At 40.8% G+C, this 22,198-nt stretch overlaps 1 protein-coding gene across 3 annotated transcripts in view; it reads right to left on the bottom strand.

Moving 5' to 3' along the window:
• DNAJC5B (DnaJ heat shock protein family (Hsp40) member C5 beta) overlaps window positions 1-22,198 on the bottom strand; it is a 96,651-nt gene that overhangs the window by 61,587 nt on the left and 12,866 nt on the right. For 2 of the 3 annotated variants that reach the window (XM_006150438.1, XM_006150437.1), the window contains 2 exons: window positions 12,158-12,277; window positions 3,208-3,335 (listed from right to left, as the gene is read on the bottom strand). In XM_006150438.1, coding sequence (XP_006150500.1) covers window positions 3,208-3,326 — 119 coding nt within the window. In that variant the 5' untranslated portion in view covers window positions 3,327-3,335; window positions 12,158-12,277. Of the gene's footprint in view, window positions 1-3,207; window positions 3,336-12,157; window positions 12,278-22,198 lie in introns of those variants that run through there. The other variant, XM_006150440.1, reaches the window with a different exon arrangement.

Here is a 22,198-nt window from a genome sequence, read left to right as displayed (position 1 = left end):
AGTCTAAATTGTCTTGTCCAGGCTAGAAATTCTTTCTTTTTATCCTTCTATAGGCATAAGATTCCCATAGAAGTTGCTATAGTTCCGATGACTTCCCACAATTCCTGTGTTGGCCCTTAGGGTTTTGTTCATTTGTTTGTTTTTTTGTAAAGGTGTTAAGTGAAAACTTAATCTCTTCATGGTATCCTAGGGCACAGCCTGTGGCTGTGATAAGAGATGGGGCCCCATGATTGAATTCTGGTGAGTTTATAAGAGTTAAAGAGACAGAACAGGCAAAACCTTATGGACAGACACTCTGTTGAAGATCCTGCCCTCTGCCAGGTGGAAGCCTCGTCAGAAGTTGGTCCCGGGGCCTGGAACCTCCAAACCATGAGCTGAATAAACCTCTATTCTTACGAATCAACTGGTTTCAGATTATTTCTGTTGGCAATGCTACATAGCAAATACAGAAGGGTATACAAAGAATCGATAATATTGTGTCTCTTGGGGCAGTGGCCTGGTGGATGAGAAAGGGAGAGTTTTTTTGTATGCCTATTTGTATGTTCTTATTTTAATCAAGTGAAAATATTATCCATTAAAAAATAAAAATAAAATGTACAAGAAGAAAGCAAGTTTGTTTTCAAGAGTGCAACCAAAGATTGCAACAGAGGTCAAACGCTGTATGGATTCAATAGTTGGTAATTTTACTACATTTCACTGACTTTTAATTTCACCATCTTGTGACTGCTTTGATCCAGATCCCTGAATAAGAATAATATTCTCAGTGGACTTTTCTGCTTGCTCATACATTTTGAATTACTTGCAGAATATAAATGTGTAATTTAGATGGAAGTAAATGTTTTGGGCAGCATACTAGTACCCTAATCAGCTGAAAAAATGATATTTGTATGACATTAAAACAAAATTAATAGCAAGACACTAATTACATGAAAAGAATTTATGTTGTGATTATTAAACTTGCAAACAACTTAGCATAATTAATGACTTAATTAGGATATGACCTGAAATCTTAGCTTACAAAATTAATAAAGGAAATTAAAAGTCACATTCATAAAGTTGAGTGGGTTTTAAAAATGACAAGGTAGTCAAATATCACTTGCTCTCCCTATTTTGGGGGGGTGCTTTTTAGATATTAAACTTACAATGCAATTACTTTGATTCCCACCCCTAACTCCTAGCACAGTATTTTAGTCTGAAGGCCTTAACAGTCATATTTAGGGACCTTCAGCCAAGAACATCCATCAGCAAGGGCTAGGCAGCTCCCACCACACTCCTGAATAGCTCTAGAGCAAAATGAAACACAAAGACTTCTTTCTAGCACCTTGAGTGAAAGACGAACCAGAGGATTGATACTGACTTTGATCAAACTGTACCACTTTCACAGAACTATGTGGGTTCAAATGGTAGTTTGCACCTCTGTCATTTATTCTTCAATACATGATTCTGGAAAGCATTGCAGGCCCCACTCCTGACTGCATGGTGAAGGTTTCAATTCAAGACCAAAGAATTCTCCAGTGGTAAATAAAAATGGAGAGTTAAATAAATATTTGTGAGGTAATGATTTAGAGAGAAAAGAAATCTGGAATCGTGCCTCATTCTTTTGCCAAAATACCCAAACGGATCAAAGATTTAATGCAAAGCAAAATTATAAATGAACTAAGAAGAGAGTGGTTAATATTTTTATAATATTGGGAGAGACTTCTGAACTATCACAGGTACAGCCAGAAAGGATGACTAACAAATTTGTCTACCTAAAAGATTAAAATTCCACATATAAAACAAAAAGTTTTAAAAACCCATTTTGAAACTATGTAAAGAAGTAACTGATTAAAGTTTGAAGGCTTTATATTTTGATGCATTTTTTTTCCTATAAAGGCACAGATTTATTCCTCAATAAAGAAATAAACTAAAAGAATAATAATAAATAAATAATAAACAATAGCTCATAAAGTGATTAAATAAATTACAGAATAATCATAGGCTACAGCAGATTATGTAACAACAAGGTGTTTTTGGTAGAATCTTATTAGGGAAAATAGGTGGAGAATATACATAGATCAGCTTTTACTTCTAAATGTCTTATGTTTCTAGACAGAAGAAAAACTAGAAAGAAACAAAATAGCAATGATACTTATTGCTAGAATTATGGATAAATGTTGTCTTCATGTTTGGTAATTTGCACATTTTCTACAGTAAGCAAATAATTCTTGTACTTATTGGTCATCAGGGAAGTCATGACACATTTTGCATAGAAAAATACATTGTGACTTTCCCAGTGACCTATCATTTTTATTCCTTGGGGCTTTAAATAAAAAGATATTGTAGTTTTTCCTCAAAATAGCTAAATTGGAACTAAATTATATCTGAAAGATCAAAATGAAGGACTGAAAAAAATGTAGCTTGCTTTTTACTTTCTTCTCATTCTTTATCTTTTTTTTGAGCTATAAAATTGGCAATGTCTGTTCTTTTCAGTCAGTTGTTCTATGCTATTCCACAAAAAAGAGAATGACTATGGCATTATCTTTGATTTGTTTGTCACATACCGCATAGATGCTTTGAAAATCTATATTACATTCCACAAAGATGTATAACAATTATGTAAATACGAAATTATAAAATAAAATAGAAAAAAGTATAGAATACACTATAGCATTTGTGACAAGTCCCCTTTTTTAAGAAATATTTTATTTAACTTTATTTGTTTATTTATCTTTTCATTTGACTAGAAAGGAACAGTGAGAGGGAAAGTGAAAAAACAAACCACCAAGTCCAGGACTTGATCCATGGTTGGCCATGTGAGAGTCCTGCACCCTTAGCCACCATGCCACCTGCTGGCCCCGACAAGTCCCCTTTTATTTAAAAACAACCAAACAACAACAAAAACCTCAGATACTGTAGTATACTGGTTATGATGTCACAACTATTGGTTGTAGATAGTTCTCTGTCTCTCTCCCTCTCACCACAGGCCTAGAACAAAAGTTGCCCTCTCTTAGACTTGGCATCACCAGAGATTTCTTTCATAAAATCAGGCAGAGTCATACCTGTCGGTTCTGACCTGCCTGTGTTGTGGAGAAGGGAACATGGGTCCCCAAATCAGATTACCGGATCTTAACAAACAACTTATGTCTTTAATTGGAGAGAGTTGCCAATCACAAAGCAATTAACACTAGGAGCATGGGAAATGTCAGCACCAAACTTCCTCTGTACCTGTAGGTTTTCTTAATTTCTTCATTCGATGCTCCCTTATGCAGACCAAGAATTTCATATAGCGCTTCTCCGGTTGTCGACATGGACCGCTGTCTTTGGTTAGGAATGTCACATGCCATTTTCTCAGGCTGCAAATCCAAAAGGGGGAATCGTTATGAAGGTTATGCACACTGGATCCCTCTCTAGAGGAGAAGACAGTTCATTTTTGACCTTTAGTAAAATGACAACTGGAAGTACATTTGTGTCCCAGCTGCAAAAGGAGGGAAGAGAAAGATGAGGAGAGCCAAAAGAAGAGCTTCCAGGGCGGGTGCTGAAGGACACAGACAGCCAAGCACGTGCAAGAGGGCTTTGTGCTCACATGGCTAAACATAGGCAAAATGTTATCTAAATATCCAGCTAATTCGGAGTTGTTGAGAATCAGTCATCACAAGTCAGGCAAATGTGGGTTTGTGTTTTAAAGGATTTGTGTTAACTTCCTTTTGCATCTTTCCCACATTTAATCAACAACGGAAATAATCATCCATTTTACTGGTGTTATTGGCCTAGCCATTGTAAGAGCAGATCTTCCCCCACCCCCCAAGGAATAAACAACTTTTATTGAGAATCTAACAGGGGAAGGGAGGCTCTGTAGCTAGTGACTAAGGGAACCAGATCCCACAGTCTACTGAAGTTCGATTCTTGGCTTTGGCAGCTTGATTAAACATGGGTATGTATGTTCCAAATCCTGACACAATGGAGAAATCAAAGAGAAGGGATTGCAGCATGACCATGCCCCATTGGGGGGTGTTTTCTTCCTCCCTCCTCTCTGTTTGCCTCTGGTTCACACATGTGCTCTCCGGTAATTACATTTTTAAAAAATCAGGGGGAAAGCATCCCTGATTTCATCTGGGACGTAGGTTAGAACTTCTCTGCCACTGGGACCAGCAAATGGCATAATGGTCACTGGATTCCCATGTAGTCAACTACAGTTCGAGTCCCAGCCTTGGTGACTTGAAACTCACACTGGGCATGTGTGCATGCATGCCCAAATTCCTGAAAGGAGAATAAAGGAGAAGGGATTTGGGCATGGTCATTCCGTCTGGGGGATGATTTCTCACTTTCTGTCTCTCTGTCTCTCTCTAGTGAGCATACATGTCCTATAGCGAAAATCTCTCTAAAAAAAAAATAAATAAAAGTACTTCTCTGCCACAGTGGAATCCTAGTCCTCACGTGGTGCTCATGGGTTCTCCTCTGGTCTTTTCTGAAAAGTTGGGCTATCCTAGATGCCAAGAAACCACCTGCCTACTGCATTCTGGCTTTGGGGGATACAGAGAAGCATACATACCTGGGGGAACATCCCTGTAACACTCCCTTACCCTTTCTGAGTATTGTCTTGTAATATAAGAATAATAAAACCTACCTCATAGAATACCTTAAAGACTTAGAAATTATGTATAAATTGGGTTGCCGGAAAAATTAAGAGGCATTTTTGCATGGAAAAACAGAAAAATATATCATGACTTTTCCAACAGCCCAATAATGTCTACAGGGCACAGTAATTCAAAAATAGAACTGTATTCGTTAAAGACAGCACAGTGCAACAGTCAGACCCTCCAGGTTGGAACATCGGCCTTAGCATTCCAGTTCCATAACCTTCCTCATTTGTAATTTAGAGACAAAAATGTGCCTAGAGTCATGGAGCTCTTGTAAGGATAAAATGACGTGATCCGTTTTTAACAGTATTGATACATCGATGTTCATAGCAACATTATTCCCAAAAGCCAGAAGGTGGAAACAACTCAAGGGTCCATTGACAGATGAATGGATAAGCAAAAAAGGCACATACACAGGATGGAATACTATTGAGCCATAAAAGAAGCAGAACTCTAATAACACTATAACACAGATCTCCAGATCTGCCGGGTGGCAAGATCCCTAAGGTTCTAGCACAAGCATAGACGAACTTCAAAATTACGGTACTAGGTGAAGTCAGCTGGCCACAAAAGGACACATGTTGTAAAATCCCACTTGTGTATCAAGTACCTAGAAGAGGCAAATTCATAGGACCCAGAAAGTAAAATAGAGTTTACCAGGGACTGGGGGGAGTGGGAAATGGAGACAAGAGTTTCTGATTGATGGTGGAAAGTTCTAGAAGTAGTGGTGATGATTAGATAACACTATGAACGTTCTTAATCACTGAACTGTACACTTAAAAATGGTTAAGATAGCAAATGTCACATTATATTTTACCACACACACGCAGATACATGCACGAAAGGGAAAAAAAAAACAAAACAAATAAAATTTACTTCAGTTGCAAACTTCTCTGACTAGAAGTTTCTTGAAAGTCATCATCCATCCTTGGCTTTTTTGTTTGTTTGTTTGTTTTTATTTGAGAGGTTTCTGCTATAAGGTGCATACACTCGCCAGAAAGACAGAGACAGAAAGACGGAAAGTGAGAAATCATTCCCCAGAGGGGATGGCCACACTGCAATCCCTTCTCCATTCTCCTCTCGGGATCTTGGGCACTCAGGCACACATGCCTGGCATGAGTTTAAACTATCGGGCCTGGGACTTGAACCATGGTCAACTACAGGGGAGTCCAGTGACATAGCCATTACACCAACTGCTGGTCTCATCCATCCTTGGCTTTGGACTTTGGGCAGCAGTCGCAATGAGTGGACAGATGTAAATAAAAGGAGTCTTCCAAGGTTGGAAATATGGGGTCAAAGCTTCAGAGACATTCAGTACGGCAGCAAGAATTTTTGGTGACAATGGTGGCAGCTGAAGAGCTAGGTGTGCATGTCCCCATGGTGCTAGGTTCAGCTGGAGCAGACCTCTCACTTAGCAACTGCCGACAGAGGCACAGACATCACTGTGGAGTCAGGGTGGTCTCAGAGGTTTCCGAAACTCCACTGTGGTGCAGTGAGGACTGGTGCTCCGAAGGATTTCAATCGAGAAGAATCATGTAAAGAACTCAAAAATATTTTTGTGAACCTTCAGCTTCTTCAGAGAAGAAAAGGAAGGTAGTTTAAAGGGAGTCAGACCTTAGGCAAAAATACTGCAGTCCTGAAGGCTGAGGACAAAACTGGCCTGCCAGAAAACGTGCCAGCCCCAGGGTGAGGGTTCATCATGTGGCATGGCTGCATTGCCTCCTCTGCAATCAGCCTCCCAAGGGAGTGGAGCACGTGGAGGCCAGAGAAGCCCTGGTCCTAAGTCCTTGGTTCCCACAAGGACAAGTGGAGAGGGAACCCTGATTCTGCCCACCATAAGACAAAATAAAACATAGTCCATACTGACTAGCAGCCACTCGGTAAACTGTTGCACTTATTTTTATTACTACTCCCCCACCTTTCTCGCCCGCCAATCCTAGTACCCCCAACTGGGAAACACAGAGAGGTTTGGGGCTGTCTCATTCATCTGCGTGTTGCAATCCAGCCTCTCAACATTGCCTTGGAAGTATAGCCAGCTGCCTATGCACAATGGAAGGAAAAACTGCCCGAGAAAATGATGCCCTCCCTCTCTCCATCCCTGCACTCCTCTCCCATCACCACCATGTACACATACCTTCAGGATAACAATAAGAACCCCAAAGGTTCACCTAATGGCTCCCAGCACAGAGGCAGCTGCTGGCTTCTCCACAAGTCACTTATGTCATGAATGCAAAGGATTTGGAGAGCAGGGATGTCTGTATGACTTGTGGGTTAACAGCAGGATCAGAGTCATCCTGCTAGTCTTTCTGACTAGGATCTCAAGATCTGCCTGGGTGGCAAGACCCTCAAAGTCACGAGGCTCTAATGCTGACTAAGAACACGACCATGTGTCCCGCTGCTGGGGAAATGTGGTATATACACATGCACAGTGAAATACAATTCAGCCATAAAAAAAGAAAGAAATCCTGTCATTTGTAACGTCATGGATGAATCTAGAGGACATTACATTCCGTGAAATAAGCCAAGCACAGAAAGACAAATGCTGCAGGATCTCATATATATGAAAAATCAAATAAAGTTGAACTCACAGAGCAGCCAGAGGGTGAGGAGGGGGAGACATATTGGCTAAAGTCAGAAAGTTTCAACTATTCAAGAGGAATAAATTCAAGAGGTCTATTGTATAGCCCTGTAACTACAGTTAATAACAATGTATTGCTTACTAAACTGCTAAGAGAGTAGATTTTAAACATTGAAATGTTGTCAAAATACCACCCCACCCCACTCCCTGACTCTGGGGGGGTCCCCCCTGGGGCCGGCAGGTGGTGTGGTGGTTAAGTGAGCTGGAATACCACATGGCCACCTGTGGTTCAAGTCCTGGACCTGGCAGTTGCTTTCTCACTTTCTCTTGCTCTCTCTCTCTCTCCTTCTCTGGCCAAATTAAAATAAACAAAGTTAAATAAAAATAATTCTTTAAAAACATGTTGTCAACCTCAAAAATATAAGTATGTGAGGCAATGCATGTATGTTAGCTAGATTTAGCCATTTCATAGCACATTCATATGTGAAAACATTGTATTATACATCACAAATATATATCATTTTCATTTATGAACTTAAATACATACATACATCAACATAATGATTCAAACCATGGGGCTATAAATTATGGAGTTAGCGGTCCCCTAGGTCATGTTAACAAATGCTTTGAGGAGTATTCTGCCCAGAAATCACTGTATTAGATACTTTTCCTTTTTCTGAGGGATGCTTGACTCCTGTGCAACATTGCTCAAAAAAGAGTACACTTGCCTCAGTCTTACCGCATCTCATTTGAGAAGACCAGAAATAGGTCTTTAACCCAAACCAGGTCAGTTAGGATGGATTTTTTTTTTCAATATATAGGAAGTCTCTCAGATGGTGAAACCTATAAAACATAATAGAAAGTTGGGGAATTGTTGACTGACCTGAAATGAGACTGAAGCAGGCCTGCAAAAGAGGAGCAGGGGCAGGAAGCAGGCAGCAGCCCAGTGGGGTCCTGTACCCTGGTTCCCATTGTTCTCGGGCCTACTTGCAACCCTTACCCTCCACCAGTTTGCTGATCAACCCCTTCCTTGGATTAAGCCAATAAAGCTCTTTCCATACACAAATTTACTCATTTTGTTTTTCTTTTGAGTGTGTTTTAGCTAAGTTGTGGTCACTGTTAACTAAGACTCCTAAGTGCTATATACTCTCACAAATACTAGTCGTTGTCCCCTGAGCACCTTCAAGCCGAGCAAATCCATTGTGGATTTTCCTTAAGTCACTGCAGCTACTCTTCCTTTTAAGTTGAAGGAAGCGTCCAAGTACTTGAGAAAGAATCCTTTGGGAAATAATTATATACTAAGGTTTCAAAACCAACAGATTCAGATGTATTCTACACATATTACTAATACAGATAAGAGGAGCAGTGATCGGTCTGGTCAAGATGCCTTCACAAAGATGGTCTGTGGAGAACTAGTCAAGAGAACCAAGAAGAAATAATACCTGCACCTTCTATGGGCGAGAAGCATGACTTCATGTCTGCTGTATCACTTAACTCTGTTATTAGCCCCAGGGTGCACAGAGAGGGGTCTGGACCCCCAAGGGCTCAGGAGTAAGAGATATAAGATTAATTTCTGAGAGTTAAACTGGAAAGCCAGTGCATAATGGATCAGAGAAGAGCTGTCTTATCTTTTTTCCCCCCAAATTCAAAACAGCATGTTCATGAGTCAAAATCAAAGGCACAGGGTAAACTCATGTTATCCACGTTGTAAGGATACTTGAAATAGAAAGACAACCAATATTCTTTTACTTTTATGATGGATTTATGCCTGTGCCATAAGTTTTTGTTTCTTCAATTTCTTCTGGGATATCTTGTTCTTCTGTGAAATCTCCTCTTCCGGTTTTAGAACAATTCACTCCTTTTCAGTGAAGATAATCTCGCTGAGGCAGGGGGGGAGCTCATGTACAGGTTAATCTGCCCATGAGCTCTGTAAGTATGATGGTGCATCTTGGCATCTTATGTAAGTTTTTCTTGAGAAAGCAAATACCCTGGTCAAGTGGACTCAGTACTTTGGGCTGGACATGTGACAATTATGTCTCAGAGTAAATTAATAAACTGACATCTGATGATGATTTGCTTTTCCCTGAGCTAGAGCCTGGACTGAACATGTTCACATAGAGGTTAGATTCCCAGTATAGTGGTTTCCCTTCATGAAACAATGAATAGACATCCAGTGTTTACCAGGCATCCTGAGAACACAGCTACAGGGAGTTTGGCCTTCAGCAATGGCCCGGATCTTGCAGTGCAGCCCAAGTGAGCTAGTTAAGCCTGCAAGGCTGAGAACGGGACTATATTTACTGCTCTGACCCATGGTAAGTTCACCATTTGACGATAAATGTGAACTTCTAAAGCTTAGTAGATGGTAACTCCTAAGTGACAATAAACATATATCCCTCTGCTTTGCTCTCTCATTTCAAAGATGGTGGAACTGAATCGCCAGAAGTAAGTTGCCTAGGTGAATCTTGAATTCAGATCTATTTGATTCTAAAGTGTGGGACTCATCTGTCCCTGTCTCAGGCCTAATCCTCTCTATACTGTTTCCCAAGGGGAAAAAAGAAAGAAAATTTATTTCTCAGTTTCATATATAGAAACTCATACCAGAAAGACAGGATAACTAGCTATTCCTTTAGTTTATGAATTTTTCCAAATCGTTGCTCCATTTAGGAATCTAATCACTCTATAATTGATTCCTGCCAAATGAAATCTACTGGTTAACTATTTATGGTGTGAATGGGTTAATATTCAGAATGGGTGATAGAGAGTTTACTGTCTATTTCACTTTCTTTACCCAAGTCCCAAGAGATTTTCTTCTAGACAGATATATTCCCTTAAAGTGCTTTATTTTTTACTTTTTAGAGATATTTTTACTATAGGGCACGTTCACTCACCAGAAAGACAGATAGAGAGACAGAAAGTGAGCAATCACTCCTCACGGGGGCATGGCAATCCCTTTTTCTCCATTCTCCTCTTGGGATTTTAGGCACGTATGCCAGGCGTTGAGTTTTAAGCCACCAGATCTGGGACTCGCATCTCGGTTGACTACATGGCAGTCCAGCAATGTAACCATTATGCCATCTGCTGATCCCTAAAGTACTTTTTTTTTTTTTTTTGGAGAGATTTTCACTGTAGGGCGCGTGCGCTCGCCAGACAGACAGAGAGAGACATAGAGACAGAAAGCGAGAAATCACCCCCCAGGGGGGATGGTCCCGCCGCAATCCCTTCTCCTCCATGCTCCTCTCGGGATCTTGGGCACGCACGCACATGCGCCCGGCGTGAGTTTTAAGCCACCGGGTCCGGGACCCGAACCGTGGTCGACTACATGGGAGTCCAACGACATAGCCATTACGCTAACTGCTGGTTCCCACTAAAGTACTTTTTTAAAAAGCCAATTTGTAGGCCAGCAGGTGATGCGGATGTTAAGGCACTGGATCCCATGTGACCTACTACACAGCTTGAGTCCCAGACACAGTAGCTTGAAAAATCATACCTGGTATATTTGTGTATGTGCCAAAAATCTTCAGAGGAGAATGGAAGTGAAGGGTTTGTGGCATGGCCATTCACCCTAGGGGGTGATTTCTCACTTTTCTCTCTCTTCCTCTCTAGTGAGTGTATGCACTCTATAGAAAAAAATCCATTTGTATAATAGTGGAATACAAGAAAAAGACAGTTGGCCAATAATAATTGGTCGTAATGTTAGTGGTTGGCTGACTCCATGGACTAAAACTTAAAGGAACCAAAAGCCTGCAAGGTTGCTTCATGTATCAAGCAGCCACTACACTGCTTTTCTGTCTCCTTGCTGTGCTAGAAACCAGATTCTTCATGTATTATTGACTTAGATGACATTTAGTTTTAGATTTGATAAAGCAATACATTGAAACTCTTAATGTGTAAAAATAAAGATATGTCCTGAGACCATATTAAGGACAGAGTCATAGTCAAAGCATCCCTTAAAAATTCTTCCTAAATAACTTTAAACGCAATAATGGAGCCATACCCTTATTTAATTCTTTTTATAAAATACAATTTTTATGAATCCTTTCTCTACAGCCTTTTGAATTCTAATTCCTATGCAAAATTCAAGTCTTTATTATTTATTCATAGTTCCTTATCTGTAAGTCATCCAATGAGGGAAAAATGTTGTCATGCAAAGTCATTAAGTAATTTAATTTTGGTCATCCAGTATATGATAATTAATCTTCTAAACTTAAAATTACTTTCTAGCTGCATTATAGTGCCATTAATATAATAATTTCTTGAAGCATTGACCCCTATAAGTCACTAGCAAACCACATATGCTTATCTGTTCCTTGATAATATCATTGAAAGAAAGCAGAGCACCCTGATGACAATGGACATCGATTCAAAATAAGCAACAGTTTTAAAGATTCTAATAGAATTAGAATCTAGGGGTCCTAAGAGTGCTGATATAAAAAATTCACATTGAAATGAAATTTTCCTTTCAAAGAAAAAGAAAGAAAACCTGCTATGTGAATTCTGAAAAATGGAAAAAGTCAGACTAAGCCTTTTTGAGCAGGGTGTCTTCGGAACTGAGAGAAATGAATGTGGGTGGGAGAGGTTAGATCATTAAACAGGAAAACACTTTCAATGGACGCCATTCAGGAAGGCAGCACCACAATTTTGTAATGTTATGATTTCTCTATAGAAATCTATTTATATAATGTATCTTAAAGCCAAAAACACATCCAAAATGTGCATGCTATGTTTAAAAGTAACAATTCTCCCAAGCATGATTGCTCATTTGCTGTTTGAAATAATTATCTCTTTCTGGCAGTAGCCCTTATACAAATAGAAACCTGAAGATGAAGCGACTCAGAAATGTTATGAATAACCCACAGTACCTGTCCCTGTAAGTCCGACTGTGTACTCAAGCAGGAACAACTCGCTGTTTTCAACTGGTCTGGAAATAGATGTATGAAGAAACAGAAGGCAACAACCATACCTGTTCCACTGTTTCAAAGCAAAGGGCTGCTTCTTTCCATCCTTCCCATGTGGGGCTAAGCAGGTCAGTGGAATCAAGTTACTTTTCATTTGTTACTCTACCGGCCAATTGATTATCCCTCTGGAAAACATGAAGCAAAGACGGAATAAAACATGCATGACCATAAAGTCTACTATTACAAAGCATCCAGTGATAGCAAAATATGTGCCACATCTCTTTTGATCCTTTGTCAGCTGGTTCTTGGCTCACCCAGACACTACTATGAAAGTGCCTCTGGTGTCTCCACAGGGCATTTTATTAAGAAAATACGCTAATTTCATGACACACCAAGTGAGTTCTTTCAAATTTTATTTTCTTTTTGGGTCTAAGGCTAGAATAATCAACTGATTTGACATTACCAGAAAGACCATGCAACAGTAGGAAGAGGGAAACTTCAACTGCTTGCTACATAAACCTAACTATTTTCACGTCTGCACATTTTACCCTAATCTTAGCCCAGAGGTACTGTGTCACAGTTATGCTGATGTAGGTGGCTTTATGAATGTAGGGATCTCTTGTTAAGACAATGCCCAAACTCTCATTTACAACAAAAAGTCTTGTGAGTAAATAATTCCTATGATTTAGAGTAAGGTCCCACAGTCTGCAAAAGTAAATCAGGCAGTGTTACTCCTGACTGAACAGAATTTAAGTGGGCTGTTTAGCAAGTTAGGGAATAAAGCCTAAGCTTAGTCTGTGCAAATTTTTCAGAGTACTTTTGCCTCTAGAGGGCATTGCTTTTTTAGATACCAAGAAATAAAAGGCAACTTATAGATCTTCATTTCCAGTCAGAGTTTAGGAAGTAGTCCATTATGATGAAGAGAAATCATAGCTTTCATTTAAAAAAAATAAGGAGATTTAGCATAAATACCAAATTCTAGCATGATTTCAGTGTAAAGACAATAGATTTGATGAAATAAAAATAGTATATATTAATATGGTGAGTTTGAGTACACATTTGAAAAATTATAGTTTATGATTTTAAATTCAGCTTACTAACAAATATTTTTAGTAAAATTTATTATTTTGCACAATTGATCATTCTTAAACCACTCATTTTTAATTTTTAAATTTTTATTAGCTTTTTAAAGAATGAGTATTACAAAATTCTTGGTGAAGTGGAACCATAACTGTTTCCAAAAGGAAGCACAGTTTCTTAGTCATTTATTCACTCAATAATCAGCCACCCAGCAGATCCAGGCACTGGGCGAAAAGCTGGAAACATACTGAAAAACAAAAGCGGGCCCAGCTGTGGTGGCGCAAATGGGAGGGCACCACCGTGCTATGGCTGGGGTCACATTGGGAGGCCTGGTTCCGGTTGTGAAGCAGGTGGTGTGCACATGCAGTTCTAGCTAATAGGCAGGCTGAAACACAATGATCACAGCATGGCAAGACTCTGTTAAAGATGTCTTTCTGTCTCCTGCTCTCTCTCATCACAAACAAAAAAGAAAATTCCACAGACCTTGGGTTTGTGGACCACAGGATTATAGCTTTCTAAAAGACATAGAGAATAATCAAATGGTAAAGAAATTAATGTAAAAGTGAGACTTAGGGAGGTGCTACAAGATCATCTAAATCAGTGAACAGAGGAAGGTCAGAGAAAGCTTCCCTAAACAGAAGCAGCTGAGCAGAGATCTGAAAAGAGCCAGGTGAGGGGGTCGCTGATAGAAGAAATGTATTCCAGGCAGGTGGAAGAGTATATTCAAAGGGACCAGGTGCCTCAACCTGGGAAAATAAAAGGAACAGCTGATATGTGCTCTTATACATAAGAGGTCATTACATGTCTACATGTATATGGCTTTGGATCAATCATCAAAAGATACACCCAAAGATTAGTAGAATCATATTTCACTCAGCCGGGTAAGGCTTTCTAGAAGTAGTAGTTTCAAACCAACAAAGAGAATAATTTGTGCTAAGCACATAAACAATTCGTCATGCAAAATGCACTAAATGTATTGTAAAAGCATTGCCAAGTCAATCACTTATAGTTGGAAGAGGAAAACTTAGAAGATCTTCCAAGATTGAAACAATGGGGCTTTTCTATGATGTAGAAAACTGGAGCAAGAACCTTGTTGGGAAGGAAAGGGGTGGTTACATATAGTTTTCTTTGTGTTCTGTTTATGTGGTCTTCATCATCCCCTTGGGGGTTCATAGGGCTCTTTTATATACCTCTCTCAATTACCACACATGTTTAGGGTTGTTGCATCAGCATTGAATCTGTTGCAGGTACTAGCTAGATTATTAGAATACTCAACCACAACAATCTAACCCACAAGCATTAGGGTACATGGTCTTTCTTTTGAATTTCTTATCTCCTCAGGATCAACCATCACTCATCTGGAACATGTGATGTGCAAAGACGTTTTGTCCCAATTAATTAATCTTAATTCCAAGACCATCCAACACAATGAACAAAGGCATTATTATTGCCATGGTTGTTGTACTATTTTGGTTACCTCAATACATCGTTTATGTTATTATTAGTACAATATGCAAAACTAATGACATCTCCTTGTCAATTTCAAAGGGATAAATAATCTGGTCAAGATTCATTGTGCTATGTGAATTCAGAAGGGGAAAAGGTGATCGCTCTGTATAAAATGAAAAGCTGTCAGTTACCATTCAAGCTCTATCTACTGAACAATTTTGGCAATTCTGTAAAACCAAGTGTCTGTATGTTTCAGAAGAGGACATTGGTTAGTTTCTATTACATTTCATAACTTTCCAAAGTTAAAAAAAAGTCTTTTTTAAAGAGAAGTTACAAAGAGGGTGGAATTTTAATGTGCTAAAATCTATAAATATACAAAAAGCATAGAAACATAGAAGGCTAACGGAGAAGTCTCTTTAGAAACACTTGGAAATGTTTTAAGAGTTCTAGTTCCTGGGGCCCATCCAGGTTATCCCAAAGCAAAATCTTGCAGAGATGGGAAGGGTACTTTTTTTTTTTTTTTTTTTTTTTTTTTTTTTACTTACTGCTCAGCTGGGGGCCAGCAGGTGGCATAGCATTTTGCTTAAGGTGCTAGACTCCCATGTGGTCTACTGTGGTTCGAGTCCTGGATCCAATGGCTTGAGACTCACTCTGGGCACATGTGCATATGTGCCCACAATCTCGAGAAGAGGGTGGAGAAGAAGGGACTGCAGCGTGGCCATCCCACAGGGGTAGGGGTGGGGTTTGATTTCTTGCTTTCCATCTATCTCGCCAGTGAGCGCATGCGACCTATAGCAAAAATCTCTAAAAAACAACTGTTCACCCAAAGGCAAACAGACCAGACCACAGAGAGCTCTTCAGTTAGATAATGTGGAAAACACCTGCTAACCAGGCAGTTCTCTGGAGGAATTTTCCATTGCCTGAGTTTCCTAAGAAAACATTTACTAAAGATAATGCCATCTGTCTGATTAAGCACAAAATAAAAGTTTGGTCTCCTGCAGTTTAACTCAAACATTATCCAGAAACAACATTCTTATTTCTTATACTTTGGACAAATGGCTCTCTTTAGGCCTGTGTCTCCTCTGTAAAACTGAAATAAAATACAAGCACTTTTTATCTCGCCTTTTATCAAATGTCTACTACAGTGTGCCAAGAATTATACTAGAAAGTTTCATATACACAGATGTCATAGGGTTAAAGTCTGTGCAGTTGTTAAGTTACTTTCTTCTCCTTGCACTCCAAAATCAGGTCAGAGTAAAGTGGGAGTGCTTTGAGAATTTAAATGTGTAATCCTAGTAGTTTTCATCCCCAATCTATAATTTATCCGTAGTTGAATGAGTTATATAACAGATGTAAATTGCTTTCCTACGATCATGCAGGGCAAGGTGCTAGCCTGGGTATCGTTGGGAACTCAGTGATGATGGTGATGGCCATGATGGCTTGGGATGTGATGATAATGATGAGGACAGTAACTAACCCCACTGAAGTATAAAGTGGGTGCTTTTATATCCTCATTTGATAGAAGAGAAATATAAGAATTGAGAGGCTAAATGAATTACCCAAGGTTACCAATCAGTGAACAGTGGACTCAGGCTTAGAAATCAGACTGGCTGATTGCATAGTTCAAGCTCTGACCCACGACGGAGGTGAGCTTCAGGAGCTTGTAATTTCAGGGATTGCCATATTCCCTTGCTTGTCCACCTGACTGAGCAGGGTGGTGTATGTGCTATGGTTCAAGAAGAAAATTGGACTAATGGCTCTAAGCAAGGAACTACCAAAAAGAGTGTTCACTAATGAAGTCTACCATGCAGTTTTAATCTCAAGGACAATATCTATTTTTTTTTTTTGAGAGGTTTTCGCTATAGGGCACGTGCACTCACGAGAGAGACAGAGAGACAGAAAGCGAAAAATCCCCAGGGGGGATGGTCGCGCCGCAATCCCTTCTCCTCCATTCTCCTCTCAGGATCTTGGGCACGCACGCACATGTGCCCGGCATGAGTTTTAAGCCACCAGGTCTGGAATGTGAACCGCGGTCGACTACGTGGGAATCCAGCAACATAGCCATTATGCTAACTGCTGGTTCCCAAGGACAATATCTATTTTTTAAGTAAAGCTCTGAATCAGAGAACTATATTATGGAAAAGATATTGGCTAAGCCTGGTCCCCTGCTAGGAAATGTAATATGTATTTTATGTGTTTGAAATGTAAACATTTTATCACTTACAACCGTAAGAAATTGCTGTAATAAACTAAGGAGGCTTCAGATCTGACAGATGTGTTTACTTGATAAAAATGTTGGGACCAGCAATTGGTGTAAAGGCTGTGTTGCTGGACTCCCATGTAGTCGACCACAGTTCAAGTCCCAGACCTGGTGGCTTAAACTCACACTGGGTGCATGTGTGTGCCTGCCCAGGATCCCGAGAGGAGAATGGAGGAGAACGAATTGCGATGTGGCCATTCTCCCCACCACCCCCCCGGGGGGTGATTTCTCGCTTTCTGTCTCTCTGTCTCTGTCTGTCTTTCTGGCGAGCACACGTGCCCTATAGCAAAAACCTCTCCAAAAAAAAAAGTCAGTAAACAGAACCTTGATTCATGATTTTACAAATAATTGTCCCCCGTTAGCCCAAGGTGTTCTTTATGTTAGCTACAACTGATAGAAAACAAAAATAAGAGAGGTACTCCCTGCTCAGGGCAAGTCTTTTTTTTTTTTTTTTTTTTTAGTTGTCAGAGAAAGCTAGAGGGAGAAAGCACCCCCTGATGGGCTATAGTCCCACTGCAGTTCCTTCTCCATGTGTCCATTCCATTAGGATTTTGCGCATACACACACTCAGGCCCAGTGTGCTTCTCAAGCCAGCAGGACTGGGATTTGACCATTGTCTGCTATGTAGGATCTGGCTCCTTTAATCACTATGCTATGTGGTTGGCCAAAATCTTTCAAAATGTGGTTTCCAATACAAGCAGAGAGTGTTCTGCAACTTGTCATTTGAATATGGTTAAGCAGTCTATAAAACACAGGGTACTAAGGAGCCAAAATAGTTTTGTCCTGTTTATCTGATGGTTGTTTGATAGGATTAGACTGAAGGCATATGTTTACCTTCACTCTAATATATATATATATATATATATATATTTCTTCTTCCTGGGCTATCCTATTCTCTCTTGAGATTAGTAACTACACTGACATCACACACAGCAATTTCCTAGTGCTTTCTTCCACGGGTATACGTTATTTGATACTCGATGTCCATTTAAGAAACAGAGAACTGGCTAGGTGTGAACATGAATATCAATAAAGAGAGGCAAGGGACCAGCAGGTGGTGTAGTGGTTAAGGCACTGGACTCCCATGTAGTCGACCACAGTTTGAGCCTTGGGCCGGGCGGCTTGAAACTCACACCAGGTACATGTGCATGCATGCCCAAGATCCCAAGAGGAGAACGGAAGGAGAAAGGATTGCTGCATGGTCATCTCACTTTCTGTCTCTCTGTCTTTCTGGCGAGTACACATGCTATATAGCAAAAATCTCTCTCTCTCTCTCTCAAAAAATAATAATAGAGGCAAAAATCAGGAATGGGAATCCAAGTTCTCTGCTACCAAAGTCTGTTATTCTGTAACACATTCTTGTTAAATCAAAAGGCTGCACTGAGTAAGAGAATTGTAAGTGACAGAGGGTGCACAGGGTCTACCAGCCCCAGCAGTCTCCAGCCTGGGAAGCAGGGTGTCCTCTGTCTGCCTCCTGGGCCCATCATGCCAAGGGGATGACGGCCTTCCATGAATGTGTGGTGTCCACAGTAAATCTTCTAAGTAGTACATTTCTATTGCTCACCAAGATAATGACAATGGCCTTGTATTCTTTTATAAATATACACCTTCCCCTCATTTTGTCCAAGTTTTCTCTTTAATATGAATATCTAGAGCTCATTATATTGCAATTAACCCATAGTAGTTTTGGTTGGCAAAATCTTTTACCCGTAGAAGTGGTACTTTGCTGTTTACTACATGCCATTGCCAAGAACAATCTCGCCCTCTGTGAAGTGTCATTGGAAGGTGCCCAGAAAGGAAATATGGAAGCTAAGTTGAGTTAGAGTGGAAAGGCTGCTTTCTGAATGAGTTACATAATCATCTAGTGCAGATTCTTTTTCACTCGCACCCCTTCCCCCATCCTAGGTTTTCAGACATGCAAAATTCTATGGGCTCTGAAGCTGGTGGTATCACCCTCTACTGTCCACCTCAGGCAGGGCACTGCTCCTGCATGGACTGTCCTTAATAGGCCTCAGGGTTCCAAAGCCAGCCCTACCCTGGAGATCGGCCCAGCCACCCTTTCCCAGGGCCCTCACCACCCTATAAGGCCTACCAGGCCTCCTGAATACTTTTACTCCTGCTCCTTCCAGAGCCTTCTACTAGACTTAGAAAGCGTTCTGTGTTGCTCCAGAAACCATGAATGTTCTGCTCTCGGCAGATCACGAGCTACCAGAGAACATCATGGGAAGCGGTTCTGAAACCAGACACACACCTTGGTCATCTGGCCCCCATTACCAAAGTTCCACTGTTGTGGGGGCAACTGTAATTCCTCTTCCTACCTTGCAAGGGACTCGTTCTCAATTTCCATGTTCTCAGAGTCAGCTCTTTCTTCGAGATACTAAGTGGAACAATCTCATAGAACCAGTTTAAAAGGACTGGTCTAGAAGTAACAAGTTGGGTTCCTGCACAAGGTAGCTCTGTCCTGGGACACAGTCTAAACTCTCCCACAGAACTGGCCACAACTGGGTAATCTCAGGACCAGGTGCAAAAGTGTATGACAAGTGCATCTCCATAGATCTCACTCAGACCCTGGACATGACATCTAAAAAGTGATCCCCAAAACTCTACTAAATAACTTTCTTAGAAACCAGAGCAAAATAATCAAATGACCAAACATCCAATTCAGCACTTGTTTTTAAATGTTTTAAACATGTTGACTCCAGGATTTTAGTCTTAAAGCAAGGCAAATCCACTATTCAGTATGACTGTGTCGCCCTCTGGTGTTCAGAAAGAAAGGCCCTGCACACAGTAGTTTTCAACTTCAGACTTCTCACCCCAAATCACCCTTGACTTTCCATGTTCCGGACGCCTCTTCCCAGCCACCTGAGATTAGGAGAATGACGGAGAAAAACATCAGGGTGGGGCAAGCCATGGAGAGAGAGGACCTCACCCTTCCATTGCATTCTTCTGAAACTAGAGTTTTGCAATAATGTTGAAGAGCTAGTCCGTTGGGGGGTTTTAATTTATAACCTTACAAAAACCCATTTTTGAGGGTTTTATCTTAAAGGAAAAACTTTGGGGCCATTGTGGACCTGCTGAGATTTCAGATTCCTCTGCTCATCTGCTAGGTCAAGATTGAAGATCCTGAGAAGTCAGAGAGCAGAAAATCAGGAATCAGTCAGAGACAACCAATCAACACACAGTGAATGAATGCCTCCCTGTACTGCTGGGGTCTCACCAAGGCTAAAAGATGCTCCCCCCACCCCATGCCCCTTGAGCACATTGAAGAGTTCCCAGAAAGACAGGTTTTTCCCGGTTTTTCCTGGTCAACTTGCTGGGCTGTGTTTTATTTAATCAGGGATCCTTTTCCAGTTTGACACAGTTCTCCCTGCATTGTGCTCAGCGTCTCTGATCCATGGAGGTATCTGAGTTTGTAACCTCTGATTGTTGTCTGGAAGAGGAGGCAACTCATGTGCACATAAGAAGACAATTCACAATAGTTGGCAGCTCACAAGAAGCATCACAATGTTACAGAAAATACATGCTGCAGGAGTGGGGAAGAGGGAAGGTCTCTGGAGGCAAGAGCACACCGAACAGGGAAAGGTATCTGATGAATCTTCTCTTAACCATTGACCTTGGAAAACTTCTAAACTTGAGGGTGTGGCAGGGGTATGGGCTTCCTCAGACTGTTGTAACAAGGTACCACAGACCAGGTGACTTAAAAAACAGAAATGTATTTTCTCACAGATCTGGAGGCCAGAGTCTGAAGTTGAGGAGTGGTTGCCTCCCAGCCCTGGGGGAGACTGCTCCCTCTCAGCTTCTGGCGTGGCCAGTAATTCTTGGACTTGTTCAGCCTCTGCCCACATCATCACGTGGCATTGTCCCCAGTGTCTGTCTCTGCATGGAGCTCTCCTGTGTCTTTCTTCAGTTCTTAAGAGGATGTCGGTCTTATGGAAATGAAGGGCTCACCCTACTGCAGTATGACCTCTTCTTAACTTATATCTTAACTACATCTGCAAAGACCCTGCTTCCAAATAAGGCCACAGCCACGGGGCCCATGGGTTAGGACATATCTCTTCTAGGGACACAATCCAGCCCACAACAGGATTATAAAATTGGGGAGATTTCGAAGTTATATTTAGGCCCATTCTGGGAAATGGTTAGTAACCAGATTTCCAGGAGGAAAAAAAAAAAAAAGCCCTGGTTGATAGTGTTTGCCAATTTCCATCGTGTAACTATTTCCTTTTAGGCATATGTCAAGCTGTCGACATGACACCTGGCTTGCAACATTCTTAAAATTTCTTTTCTTTTTTTAAAAAATTATTCCATGAGTGAAATAGAGAGTGAGTGAGAGAGGGAGACAGCAAAAGAGACAGCACCCTCAACCAGGTCTCAATGCCATGATCTATCTAAAATTAATAGTTTTATCCTGACAACCCAATAGTTTTTTGTTATTTATTGTAGAGATTTTCTTTTTTATGTAGGGCATGTGCACTCACTAGAGACAGAGACAGAGACAGTGAGAGGGAAAGTGAGAAAGTGTGGATGACCACACCACAATCCCTTCTCCTTCATTCTCCTCACAGGATCTTGGACATACACACACATGCGCCCAATGTGAGTTTTAAGCCACCAAGTTTAGGATTGGAAAGGTGGTTGGCCATGTGAGAGTCCAGCGACATAACTACTATGCCATCTGCTGATCTCAACCCAATAGTTTTTTTATGTATATTTATATTATTGAGGCCAAGATGCCCAGACAGCTTTTGATTAGCTATTTGTTAGTTGACTTATATATAATTTACATCAAATTTTAAACCTGACAACATCTCCAAGGCAAGTCTGTTTTCTGGGTTTCTCTTACATAAAGCAGCATGAGCGTTCTTCGAGCTTTTCCAGGCCCTCTGCCCCACACCTTGGATTTTCCTGTCACCCACAGGTTCATTCTCCTTTCTACCAATATTGCCAGGTTTAGCAACTCACCCATGGGCCCTGAGGTAACCCTGACACCCAGCTCTCACTTCTCCTAGCCCAATCCTATCATCTGTCTGGGATACTCTAATAAATATGCTGCCCTCACAGCCAGAACCCTCTCCCTCAAGGCTCCTTGCCCTCCTTAGATCCCACTGCCCTTCACATCTAAAATCAAAAATAGCAAATTTGTTTATTTATTCCATGAGATAGGGAGAGAGAGAGAGAGAGAGAGAGAGAGATACAGGCATTCCCAAAAGGGCCCTCTTGTTGCTATCTACCCCTGTTCTCAGCCCCCTGGACACAGGCATGTTCTCAGCATGCTCAGGAAGGTCCCAGGAGATGAACACAGTTCAGTTGTGTTACT

Source organism: Tupaia chinensis, unplaced genomic scaffold, assembly GCF_000334495.1.
Source record: "Tupaia chinensis unplaced genomic scaffold, TupChi_1.0 Scaffold000288_2, whole genome shotgun sequence".
NCBI classification, from domain to species: Eukaryota; Metazoa; Chordata; class Mammalia; order Scandentia; family Tupaiidae; genus Tupaia; species Tupaia belangeri.
Note: the sequence above shows the minus strand (reverse complement) of the source record. Positions and strands in the feature narration are given on the sequence as shown.